The 12,603-nt window shown below is 48.8% G+C and overlaps 1 protein-coding gene across 8 annotated transcripts in view; it reads left to right on the forward strand.

The window, feature by feature from the left end:
* Positions 1–12,603, forward strand: part of WNK2 (WNK lysine deficient protein kinase 2) — an 88,936-nt gene that overhangs the window by 59,768 nt on the left and 16,565 nt on the right. For 6 of the 8 annotated variants that reach the window (XM_063411890.1, XM_063411892.1, XM_063411886.1 and 3 more), the window contains 9 exons: positions 138–183; positions 351–467; positions 1,015–1,976; positions 3,601–3,652; positions 4,110–4,165; positions 4,239–4,894; positions 5,390–5,604; positions 7,078–7,263; positions 8,168–8,266. In XM_063411890.1, coding sequence (XP_063267960.1) covers positions 138–183; positions 351–467; positions 1,015–1,976; positions 3,601–3,652; positions 4,110–4,165; positions 4,239–4,894; positions 5,390–5,604; positions 7,078–7,263; positions 8,168–8,266 — 2,389 coding nt within the window. The remainder of the gene's footprint in view (positions 1–137; positions 184–350; positions 468–1,014; positions 1,977–3,600; positions 3,653–4,109; positions 4,166–4,238; positions 4,895–5,389; positions 5,605–7,077; positions 7,264–8,167; positions 8,267–12,603) is intronic. The other 2 variants (XM_063411888.1, XM_063411889.1) reach the window with 2 other exon arrangements.

A 12,603-nucleotide genomic window follows, 5' to 3' on the forward strand; every position in this document is an offset into this window, starting at 1 on the left:
TACATCTTGTGTTAAAAAAAATTAAAAAGCTTTCTTAACTAGAAAAATAATGCTTTTGCTTTGTTAAGCCCTACAATGAGTGGGATGATGTTCCTCTTGCACGGATCCAGCAATTTCTTCTGTTGTTTCTTTAACAGGAGAAGCGTCAGTCTCAAATGAAGACACCAGTGTATCAGCAAAATGGTAAGAGTGCCTTTGAATTTCTAGTGGAAGGTCCCTGCTCACAGCAGGGAGTTGGAGCTAGAGGGCCTTTAAGGTCTCTTCCAACCCAAACCATCCTGTGAAATTGAGTCATGATCTGGAGACAATGGGAATTGTGTGTTTACCTATTATTTTCTTTTCATCCCTAGTATTGCATACTGGAAAAAGGTGGTTTATTATATGTCCAGTGGTGGAAAACCCTACTACGGATGCCCCCGAGTTTTCTCCCCCGGTGCCTCCCAGCGCCCAGCAGACAGAAGGGCCAGGTATCTCCAAACGTCACAGAAAATGTCATCTCCAGGGCTCCTGTGTTGTCTCTTTTCTGTCCTCACCTCACTCAGCTGTGATGGTTTCACTTGATTTAGTCAGAGGAAGAAAATGATGAATTTTGTTAAGCTGTACATTTACGGTGTCTTTGTGGTATTGAACCAAATTGGCCATCTTTATCTGAGTTTCAGTAGTGTGTCACTATTTTAGCTGTACCTTATGCTACAGGGTAGCTGAAATTCTCATCACTGTAGTACCTTTTGCTATTGGGCAGCTGAAATTCTCATCACTGTAGTGCCTTTTGCTATGGGGTAGCTGAAATTCTCATCACTGTAGTGCCTTTTGCTAAGGGGTAGCTGAAATTCTCATTGCTATAGTGTCTTTTCAGTGAAATATTTTTTGCATAATCTGTGAAGTCTCGTTTGTTGTGAATAACAGCTATTTGCTGGTGGGAATCGCTGGTGGGTTGTCCCTGCAGCAGTCTGGGGGGCTTGGCAGTGATTTCCTTTCCTTTACAGGTTCACCTTCTGTTTTTGTTCTCTCCAGACCCGGAGCAGTCGGATGACCTGCCGGTGAGCTCTGCAGTGCCAGAGGCGCCCGGGCTCGGGGCTGGCCAGCAGCTTCCCCTGCACACAGGGCTCAGTGACAGCCCCCTCGGAGCCGCCCCGGCCTTGGCTCCTGCCGCGGCAGCTCCTGCCGGCGTGGCGAGCCAGCCAGAGTTCCCAGCCCCGCTGGCACCCGCCCCGAGCGCCGCGGAGCCCGCGCCGGCCGGCGGGGCTCAGCCGGAGTACCCCCGAGCCGTGGGGCCGGAGGAGCCGCCCGACGTCCCGGCCCCGCAGCTGCAGCCGCAGGCGGACGAGCCGGCCTGCGTGCCCGACGTGGAGATGGGCTCCCGCTGCAGCGTGGGGCCGCCGGGGCCACTGCCCGCGGGGCCGGACCGTGCCACAGTGATGGAGCCCGGCTCGGGGCCGGAGCGGCAGCAGGGGCTGCCCCTGCCCGAGGGCGGCCAGCCCGGCGCGGGGCCCGTGAGCGGCCAGCCCGGCGCGGGGCCCGTGAGCGGCCAGCCCGGCGCGGGGCCCGTGGGCGGCCAGCCCTTCCCGGACGCGCTGGGCCTGGCGGGCTCCCAGCTGCAGAGCCCCACGCAGGTGCCGCTGGCCGTGCCCCCGCAGCCGCCGGTGGCGCAGGGCGGCCCGGGCATGGCCGGGGCCAGCCTGTCCCAGCAGCAGAACGCCCCCGGCACCGCCGAGTCCGACGGCGAGGGACCCCCCCGGGTGGGCTTCGTGGACAACACGATTAAGAGCCTGGATGAGAAGCTGCGCAATTTGCTGTACCAGGAATATGTTCCAACTTCTTCGGCATCGGCAGGGACACCAGACACCTCTGTGCCCCCCGAGCAGGGCGACAGCGAGTTCACCCTGTCGCCTTTTCCCCAGGAACAAGCAGCAGCCCCGGCGCCGGATGGGAGAGAAGCAGCCCAGGGCATCCTGGACACCGGCCAGGAGGTGAAGGTGCTGCGGCGGCACCGCTGCCCCTCGGGCCCTGCCCTGCCCTGCCCTGCCCTGCCCTGCCCTGCCTGCCGCTGCTCGCTGCCCCAGCAGCTCGGCCCTGCATCCCCGCCTGTAGGGCTGGCCCCAGTGCCCCCAGGACCCGCTCCCCTGCCGAAGGACACGTGTAGATCTTTAGCTTCCCTGAACATTTCATATCTCTGCTCCAGAATGTGTTTCCTTTGCCTGCTGACTGCTTTCCAGTCTGAAAGCTTGCTTAAATTTTTGTCAGATGCATCCCAACTCATTTTTCAGAAATGCTTGTTAGTGAAAGCCAGACTTTCTCTTTGGATTTAGAAGTGGTATAATACTTTAATTCATCTCCTCTTGTGTCCTGTCCAAAGCAGACAGAAATGTGTGAATTTATTTGCAGTTTAAGAATGTAAAACACATGCATGGTGTAGTCCTTCTAGTTCTGATGAAAGTGATTTTGCTTCAATTTTAAGTATAAATGAATGGCAGTGGTTGTGATTATTGCCTTCCAAGTCAGCCTGGATAAAGCAAACACCTCAAGTGCCTTTGCCTTGTCCACATACTGTAGCCAAAGGCAGACATTCCATTGGCAGGAGTTTCTTGTGTTTCCTCTCATAAGTTTCTTTTGTCTTTTCCTGAGCTTGGTAGAGCAAGACTGCCATGGAAGCCTCTAAGGAAAGAGGGAGCAGGCAGCCTGGGGCAGTGGTTACTCTGTCTCAGTTGAGCCCCCATGTTATTTTTTTTCAGATAAAATTCCAAGTTTATGAAATCATCAGATTTGCAGCACATTGTGCTAGATCAGTGTCTATTCCAGGCTGTGGCATGAGTTGCCCAGAGTAGCTGTGGCTGCCCCATTCCTGGCACTGTACAAGGCCACGTTGGATGGGGCTTGGAGCAACCTGGGATTAATGGAAAGTGTCCCTGCCCATGGCAGGGGGTTGAATGGGATGAATTTTGAAGTCCTTTTCAACCCAAACTATTCTATGATTCCATATCTGACCTCAAGAGCCGAATTTCTGGAGATAACTCCCTCCTCACTAGCAAGGCTGAGCCTGTTCAGACGTAGCATCAGCTGGAGGGACTCTGTGCACTGCTTGAGAGGTGCTGCATGGTACAGGAAAGCAGCTGTACTCAAGTGACTCTCTAAAGAGTGTTGTTTTCTAATGATAAATGACTCTCCACAGAAAACAAAATTGTCTCTCTGTGAAAGGTGTTATGTCTCTCCAGTAATTGGAGTTTGTCCTAATAAAATCTGTGCCAATAAGGAAAGAGACAGAACTTCTGAAGACAGACATTCAGATGAGAAATGTACAGTCTGGCTGGAAAAGCCAACCAGAACAAAGCCCCAAGCGTGTGTGTGTGCAAAATACACTGGGCCTCAGTAGCTCGGGCTGCAGCTCCAGCTGTGGTGCTGCCACAGCTTTATTTCTTCCAAGGAAGGAGAAGGAAGTGAGGGAGTTGGAGGCAAGACTGGAAGGCCAGCTCCACAGGCACTGTGAAATAGTTCAGTATTCCCTGGTAGTGCCAGGGCAGCAAGGGGAAGTGAGGGAAAGCGAACACATTCTGCTTTGTGGGTGAGACTGAAATTGTGTTTCTTTTTTCCTTTTCCTGGAAGCTGGACAAGCTGGAAGTCGCTGGTGGGAGTGCTCATCCCTCAGAGGCAAGAGGTGGGTCAGCAGGCAGAACAGGTAATGCTCCTCTGGCCATCCCTGCTGGGTGTCCCTGGGTGTCCCCGGGTGTCTGTGGCAGGAGTGGGGCAGCAGCCTGTCCCTGCACAGCAGCCCTGTGTGTCTCTGAGACACCAAGAACACCAGAATAGTTCAGGCCCAATGTACCATGCAGGTTTCATCCTTCTTCTGTTTTTCTCCTTAAAAATTTTTAACAGACTAATGAAATTCCACACACCTATTGTTATTTGAATTCCTCAAATCACTAGATCTGTCTACCTGCAGATATTTTACATTGCCATTGCTATTGCCTCCTGCATTTTCAATCCTGTAGTACAAAGCTTAGGGTTTTAAATTATTCCTCTGTGGTACGCTTCAGTTTATCACAATAAAACCATTGGCTTTTATTGCATTAAAGCATTCCAGACATAAATATTTTTTCCCAACTTTAAAACAGGTCCAGCCACAAGCATCGCTTCAGCTCCTGCTGCTCCAGCGAAGGGCCTCCTTCAGGTAAGCAGAGCTGGGAGCAGTTTTCTGCCGGGTTGGCACGGTTGCTTTCATTAAGCGCTCTCGTTTTCCGCAGGTCGCAGCTCCGTCGTCAGGCACGGCTCCACAGTCGGGGCCTGTGCAGAGGGCCGGGGAGGCGGAGAGGCGAGCGGCGGCCGACGGGGCGGCGAGCAGCCTGCGCAGGGACGGCGCTCCGGGCTCCGCTCCCGCCGGGAAGCAGGGACAGCAGCCCGAGGCTCAGGAGAGTGGCACGCCCGCCAAAACCATCGGCCGGTTCTCGGTCGTCAGCACGCAGGACGAGCTGACCCTGGCGGCCCCGCAGTGCCTGCGGTTCTCGGCGCCCCCGGACGTGTACCTGGACGAGCTGCCCTCCAGCCCGGAGGCGAAGGCGGCTGTCCGCAGGGTGCAGACCGCCTCCTCCGTGGACGTGCTGTGCGACCCGGCCTCCAGCGACTCTGCCGACGAGCCCTGCCCGCGGCCGCCCGCCGCCGCGCAGCTCTCCCCGCCCAGCAGCAGCACAGCCACGGACTTGATCAAAAAAGCAGCTGCTTTTCTGCAGAGGTCTGGCAAGGGCGGCTCCCCCGGCCCGGAGTCGCCCAACGGGCAGGGTGCGAAGATTCCCACCATCAACATCACGTCCTTCCACTCGCAGTCGTCCTACATGAGCAGTGACAATGACTCAGAGTTTGAAGATGCTGATATGAAGAAAGAATTGCAGAACCTGAGAGAAAAGTATGTTGGGTTGCAAGTGATGCGAGGGAAGCTTGTGTTACCATACCTTGGCAGCAGCTCACCTTAGGATAAGCAGAGCTGTAAAGGAGTAAACTGGTTCTGGACAAATCAGGCATTGCCAGGACCTTCCCCCACTGTACAGCCTGCTGTGCCTTGCCTTGTCTGCCAGTTCCAGTTAGAAGAATAACTGATAGAATCCCAGAACGTTTCAGGTTGGAAAGGACCTTAAAGATCATCTCATTCCAACCCCTGCCATGGCCAGGGACACCTTCTGTTATATGGGGTTTCTCCAAGCCCTGTCCAGCGTGGCCTTGGACACGTCCAGGGATGGGAAATCACCTCAGGTAGATTGTTGTAGCTTTTCATACTTGGGGATGAGCAGCTGATTGTTTTATATCCAGCAACTGTTTTGTTTCTTCTTTTACAATTAATTACGCTGTCAGGATGTGGTGCTTTATCAAATGCATTGCTAGCAGAGTCCTTTTATTTTTTTAGGCATATGAAAGAGATTGCTGAGCTGCAGACGCAGCAGAAGAACGAGATAGAGGCGCTGTATATTCGGCTGGGGAAACCCCTTCCTCCCAACCTGGGCTTCCTTCACTCCGCCCCGCCGAGCGGCCGGCGACGGAGAACCAGCAAAAACAAATTGAAAGCTGGAAAACTCTTGAACCCTCTGGTCCAGCAGCTCAGGAGTGGAACATCAAGCACAAGTAGGTACACTGGGCACTTCACCTGTTGCTTCTGTCAGTTGTGGCTCTGCTGTGATGGCAGGGAGTGCTGGAGGATGGAATTTTCGTTGTTTTTGAGCTTGTCATGCTTTTGGACAGGCTTGTCCCAGCTCCCGGTGGCGAGTCATACCTGTCTGTACTGCACTGGCTGCAGTGCTTGGCAGAGGAATAATATTCCACTTTAATTTGGAAAACAGCCTGGTTACATCTCCATTCTCCAAGTGCAATTTACTGATGTTTGTATTCACTTCTTAGGTGCTGTTATGCTCTATTGATTATGTTCTGTATCTTCTTGTTGTTTACTTTTTCCTCCAAGATGTCATATATAAAAGATGGGATTGCATTTGCTCCCCTGAGGGATGGGAAGTAAAGGCAGTTACAAAACCACGGTGGATGCTTTGATCCTCTGAAGTAATGTGAGATTTTCACACAGCCTTGAGTTTTTATCTCTTGGGAAAGTACAAAAATATAATTTACCTGGAAAATACTGATACACCCCAGTACCTATTTCTTCAGCAAAATGTAGAATAGAATATGCATAAGATTTCTTCAGCTTAGTTCATGCTGTTATTTGGGGGAGCAGTAACATTTCCAGTATTCACCCTTTATTTCAAGCTTGGTGGCTCTTGTTTTCAATATTACTGGAAACAAGGGCCCCTTTGAATTTTGTTGTATCAATCTTTATAGATAGGATGTTGAGGAGGATTTTGCTTTTATCTAAGGATTTCAGCTGAGTTGGGAAAAACAATATATTCACAGGCAGTAGGGCAGAGGCATCTTGAGACTGAGTGTTCTTGCCCACAGAGACTGAAGCAGTGTTTGATACTGTCTGAACTTCTACATCTATCTAGATATTTATATATTGATACTTATCTGTAGACAGCTAGATAAATATATCTGTATTTTTGTCTACACAAATATCTTAGGTTAAAGAGGCTTGAAAAAAACCAAAATACCTTTGCAGTTGTGTTACATGAATTTATCAGCAGAAACATCTTAACAGTGGCGATGACAATTATGCTCAAATAGCTATAAATAAAAAGTTCCTCGTGTCTTTGCTGCAACTTTTTATTCTTCTCCCTTTGCTTAATTTCACCTTTGGTGTGGGAGAGCAAACCTCTGTGTCCTGCTTTGTAATTTTGTGTGTTCATCCTCCTGCTCAGCACCCCAGCAGCTCTTTATTCCAGCAGTGAGGCTCCAGGGAACACAGAGGAGAAACTGTAAAAATCAAACCTGCTCTGGGAGCTCCTTGGAGAGACAGGATCAGTGGTGGGAGGTGTGGATTATTTCCCAGTGCAGGCTGTCCCCGGGCGTGCGCAGGCTGTCCGCGGTACCTCAGCACGGTGAACGGCTGTTCCTCTGGGGCTCAAGGCACGGATTGTTTTTAGGGAGGGTTTTTTATTCGGAGTTCCCCTAGCTTTTGCCGCTGCAGGTGTTGTCTGTTTGCCCTTGCAGGTAACCTCTCGGACTCCAAGGACTCGCCCCCCCAGGAGAGCGGCGGGTGGCAGCCGGGCTCCCCCGCGGCGCCGGCCCGGGCGGTGCAGACGCAGCAGCCCTGCTCCGTCAAGGCCTCGCTGTCCTCCGACCTCTGCTCCGGCCTCGGCCCTGACGCGCCCGACGCCAGCGCCGGCTCTGCCCAAGGTGATTGCCCCGCGCCTGCTCGGGTCCCTTCCAGCACAGGCTGCCCTTAGCTCCCTTCCCTTAGGCTGGAGCTTGTTAGGAGCAGTAGAGGAACCTTTGACAGCCCAAATTACTGGCTTATCCAAATTACAAAGAGCATTGTCGTATTGTCAGAAGAGCAAAACTGAAGCATCTTACTGAGTGTTACCAAAACTCAGAAGGCATGCCCAAGACATCCCTAATACTTGGGAAATAAATACCTTTCAGTTTTCCCAGCAGTGGCTTTATCCTAATAGCTTCTCTGGAGTCTGCCTTACAGAACCCTGAGAAAAAATGAATGGAAAACGAAAAAGATACAGAAGGCTAGGAGAGTGTTTGCTTTGTCTCATTTTTTTAGCCCCTTGATTCTGGTAGACCCCAAGTTCCATATTATAAACCACCAAATCATCTTGGGCATGAGAGAAAAAAAACCCCAAAATTAAATGAAAACCAAAGCCAGGGGACCAAGTTATGTTTCCTTTCTATGTGGGGTTCACTTTGTGCCTAATTTTGGAGTCCCAGCCACAGGACTGTAGACTGGCTGTGCTCCCCAGACCCCAGCTCTGAGACCTCTGTGTATTGCCCCTGTCGTAGGCTTTGACCAATCTTGTTGCTATGCATATGGGAAGTTCCAATGATGATTAAAATACCTTCCTCTCATTGCACATCCTGCCAAACTAATCTACAAAGTATCTATCTGTCCTCTTCTGCTGTTATTGCATCCTTTGTGTATGGTCAGTGAACTTGCTCCTCTTTGGCAAAGTTAAGGGGGAGATGTGGAGGTTTAACTAACAAAGCTGATTTGACTGATGGTTTAGGACATCTGATCACAGCTACTTGTACTTTATAAGTGTCTTTGTTTTCTTCCCTTTATATTCATTTACAGGCTGGACGGTTTTCCACCAAACGTCTGAGAGAGTGACCTATAAATCTAGTAGCAAACCTCGTACCAGATTCCTCAGTGGACCTGTGTCTTTGTCCATCTGTTTGTATTTGTTCTTTTGTATTTTATCACAGTCCATCTTTCTTTTACCCCCTTTTTCCAATTCCATGGTTTATATCTCTAATATGTTTGGCAGGATGCCCCTTTTTCTGAACCATCTTTTCTTTCTTTTTCTCTTTCTTTTAAGTAATCATCATGAACACACCTTATTTATATTAATTTTTCGTATGAAAGCTTTTTTTGCACTGCTTTTGGCTCGTGCCTGGGCACCAAAAGCATGTGTGGAAGATCTCATCATTTATTATATATAGCCTGATGGTAAATTTTGCCCTGGACTTATCAAAGCTTTTGTACTTTATGTGATTTCTGTTGGAGTAATTTTATTTGCAATGTGGCAAATATACATGTCTGCTGTCCCGGTTCCAGCGACAACAAAACGAAATCCATCCTTCTGTAGACGAATGGTCTCTTTCACACATGTTTGGACTCTGAAGACATGCATGTAGCAAGCTGATACAATTCTAGAAGGTCACTGGAGGGTATAACTTCCATACAAGGGCTGTATTAACTCAATATACAGTACTGTTTATATCCACTCTATTTTCTTTAATTTTTTCCCCGCTCTTTGCATGTGGAAATGCTGAGACAACAGTGCTCCAGCTAGTTCTTTCCAAATATCTGTCCCAGGTGGGCTTTTCCCCATGAAGTCACTTTAATTAGTTTAAGTGAGCAATTTTTTGATGAACTCATAAGCAGTGGGAAGATCTGGTTACTCTAAGGGAGAGTCGCATCAACTTTTTGTGTAAGCTGATCTGGCTGAAGCACTTGACTCAGTTTATTTTCTTATGACCTTATGTGACCTCAGAGATGAAGTCAATTAGCAGTTCATCAAAGCATAAATAAGTAAAAAGCATTATCAGATATTTCGATAGTTGGAAATGGATTGCTAGGATCCAGGAGTTTTGTCTCAAATAACTGTGCACCTTCTATTTGTACCCTATTTGTCTGACTTCTAAAGTAATTGGCAATTCCACCAAACAATATCAAGCTATTTAATGAAAAAATCAAGACCTTTTTAACCAATTGTAGATGCTGCTTTTTAGGCAAACGGATTTTGCTTGTACAATAAAGATATGTTGTGCTGAACAGGTACTATAGGCCACTTACATATAACCTTAGAAGGGCTGATAATGTTCTTGAGAAAGTGTTTGGTTAAATAAATGTGGGTTTACAGTAGTGTCAGATCTCCTCTTGGAGTTCTGCACTGCTCATTGCTACCCAAGTGGGTCAGGTCAAAGGCACAAGACTACTCCAACACACTCCTCCTAATATTATGAATAAACAGTATTTTAAAAAATAATCTCAATTTTTTTTTGTTTGAGCTCCCTGAAAGCCCAAACACTCAGGTGACTGATGTTTACAGAATTTATCATCATGTAAGCTTTTAAGGACCGGTGAAGTCATGAGACAATTTTGCATTTAGGGTTTTTTTTCTGTGAACCTGAGGGGAATTCTCAGCTCCCAAATGTTCCTGTTTGGTGTTACAGTGGCCACAGTAATTTCTTCTTCTGCACATGTAATTCCCAGAAGTTCTTTCATTAATCTTCCATGGAATTACTATTCAGTAGAATGCAAAAAGTCTGGGAGATGGCAATTAAAAACCAGTATATCAAAAATGTTTGGGTGCATGGATGTTGTGAATGAAACCAAGGCAATATGTAAATCCTTTGAAGTTTCCTGGTGCTTGAATAACTCAGCGTGACTAACTGCTCTCTGTTCTCAGGCCGTGTGCTCCCCCGGGGGTTTGGCCTCCCCCTCCCTGGTCACACCAGGAGATGGGCACGGTTCAGGTGCTGAACGTGGCACTGCAGGCCCAGGTCACCCCGAGGGCCCCAGTCCTGAGGGCACAGCTGGGCTGCCAGGGGAGCCTCTCTCCCCCCTGGGAGCTCGGGGGTCCCCACGGCTGAGCAGGGCAGGTTAGGGGGGGCAGGAGGCTCCTGCAGCCGGTTTTCCTGCACAGCAGTGGGATGTGTGTGTGAGGGAGGGGCTGGGGCTGTGTGCAGCCCTGTCCTTCCTGAGGGCTGGGCACAGAGCATGCACAGCAGGATGCCATGTGGGGCTGGGGTCCAGAGCAGCCGTGCCTGGAGCCTCAGGGAAAAGTGCTTGAGGAAGGCCAGGTTAGATGGAGCTTGGGGCAGCCTGGTCTAGTGGAAGGGGGTTGGAACAAGATGGGCTTTTAAGGTCCCTTCCAAGGTAAACCATCCTTAGATTTAGTGTGTGAAGGTGGTGATGTTGGCGATACCAGCTGGCCCGTGTTCCTTCCCCTCTGGAAGGGATGGCAGTGGGCCCAGCAGGCAGGCAAAGCCAAGCATTTGGAGTAGGTGCTCAGCGTGTTTGCATCCGTGCCCCATCCCTGGCAGTGCCCAAGGCCAGGTTGGACACTGGGGCTCGGAGAACCCTGGGATAGTGGAAGGTGTCCTTGCCCATAGCAGGGGTGGCACTGGATGGGCTTTAAAGTCCCTTCCAGCCCAAACCATTGCAGGTAGGATTCCATCCTCTGTGCAGTTTTACAGGCTGGGACATGGCTGTCCAGTGCCAGCAGCTCGTGGCACCTCCAGACAGTTCAGAGTCCTGGATCTATTCCATAAGTCAGGGTTTCCCTGGAATTTTTTTGTTTGAGAACTTTCGGGAAACATTGTGCTTCATTTTCAGAAATGTTTGGTTAAGGAAAACCAGCCCTTTGGCGAGGTGGGATATGCCAGCAGGAGACCTGCTGCACTGGCAGGAAAGTTTAAAACTTTATAAATAAATGTTCTGATGGATTAAAGACAGTATCACAAGGATCTTGCTCTGGTTACAAAATCCATCACACTCGAACACTTTCACAGTGTTCTCCAGGACTTTTTGATCTGTTGCCCACGTCCAATATTGAATTCACCTTAGTATGTTTCATGAAATAAAATATTTTTGATGAGCTTTGGCATAATTTTATCCTGAATTCTTTTCCTGGGTTAAACTGCAAGGATGCCCTAGGGAAGAGTTTCCACTGATCATGAGTGGAATTTTCAAAGCTCCATTTGGCTTAGGCTTGGAATTTTGTGTAATGCAATTTTTTCCAGGTCTGTAGCAATTCATATACTGTATGTACATTTGCAGTTATGGAAATGGTCTAGCAGTTTATTGCCATTTCCTTTTTTTTTGTAGCTTTCCAGCTTTCTGGCAGCTGTTAGTGCAAATATGGGACAGTGGATATTTTCTGTTCTGTAAGATATAATAGCTATTTAATTCCTCAGATAAGAGACCTGGAATTGGAGGTAAAATGCTCTGCTGAACTTTTGCAGTCTTACATTAAATCTTAATTACGATTTATCTCCTTAACTTTACAGTTCTTAAACAGGTTAATTTTAGCAGTAATACAATTAATCTGGTGAATTAGATCTACAAAGTGAATTTTTAATTGAATTTGAGTTCTTAACCAGCCGTGGCTGATGACTGTCAGTCCCTGCTTGAGGCAGTCACTGTTAGGGAATATTTCCCCTCTCCCAAGCCCCACGCTGGAGTGGTGCTGCTGGAGGGAGCAGCTCTCTCCTCAGTACCTGACTGTCCTGTGATATTTTCCTCAGAGCTGATGCCCCTCACGTGGTGTTTCCTGAGTGTGTTGGGTGTCACTGCTCTCTGTCACTTCCCGGGGCTGGGTTTGGCACCTGGTGCTGGGAGTGCAGGAAGCAGAGGGGTTGGTGATTGATTGATTAAGGTGTTTTTACAAGCATTTGAGCACGTACTGCAGTCAGCTGCCTGCTTTTATTTCTCGCAGGCAGGTGCTTTCCATTTGCATTCATATTGTGCTGAGAAGTGCCTGTAGCTGCAGGAAGCAGCAGGAAATATCCCTCTAGGATTGCTGCTGTGGCCACTGCCATGTGGGGACTTGTTTCCATTGTGGGAATCAATAGCTAACTTTGGGATAGGCAAGGTAAGGTATATCTGAGGGAAAAGAGGGCAAAGAATGTAAGAATGCAAGACAGATGGTTGTGAATGTGACTCTGTTTGCTGTCTGGGCTTTGAGATGAGAACTGAACTTGGTCATGCTTGTATTGTTGTAGTGTGATTTTCCCAGGGTAGAAACCTCTATGAACTATATGAAATAATAACAAATTCTTTCAAAGCAGTCCTCTGTTCCCCATGCCACCCATATCTAAGTACATACATCTCTTCTCCCTTACTTCCTCCCTCCCTCGTTTCTTTACTTTCTCTTCCTCAGTCTCTGACTGAAATTGCTTCCTTCTCCTCTGAAGACTCATTCAGGGCCTATGTCAGCCTGGACCTGCAATCTCTGAGTTTAAAGCTGCATTTCTGGCACAGTAACAAAATGTTGCACCACT

This window comes from Prinia subflava, chromosome 14 (assembly GCF_021018805.1).
Source record: "Prinia subflava isolate CZ2003 ecotype Zambia chromosome 14, Cam_Psub_1.2, whole genome shotgun sequence".
NCBI classification, from domain to species: Eukaryota; Metazoa; Chordata; class Aves; order Passeriformes; family Cisticolidae; genus Prinia; species Prinia subflava.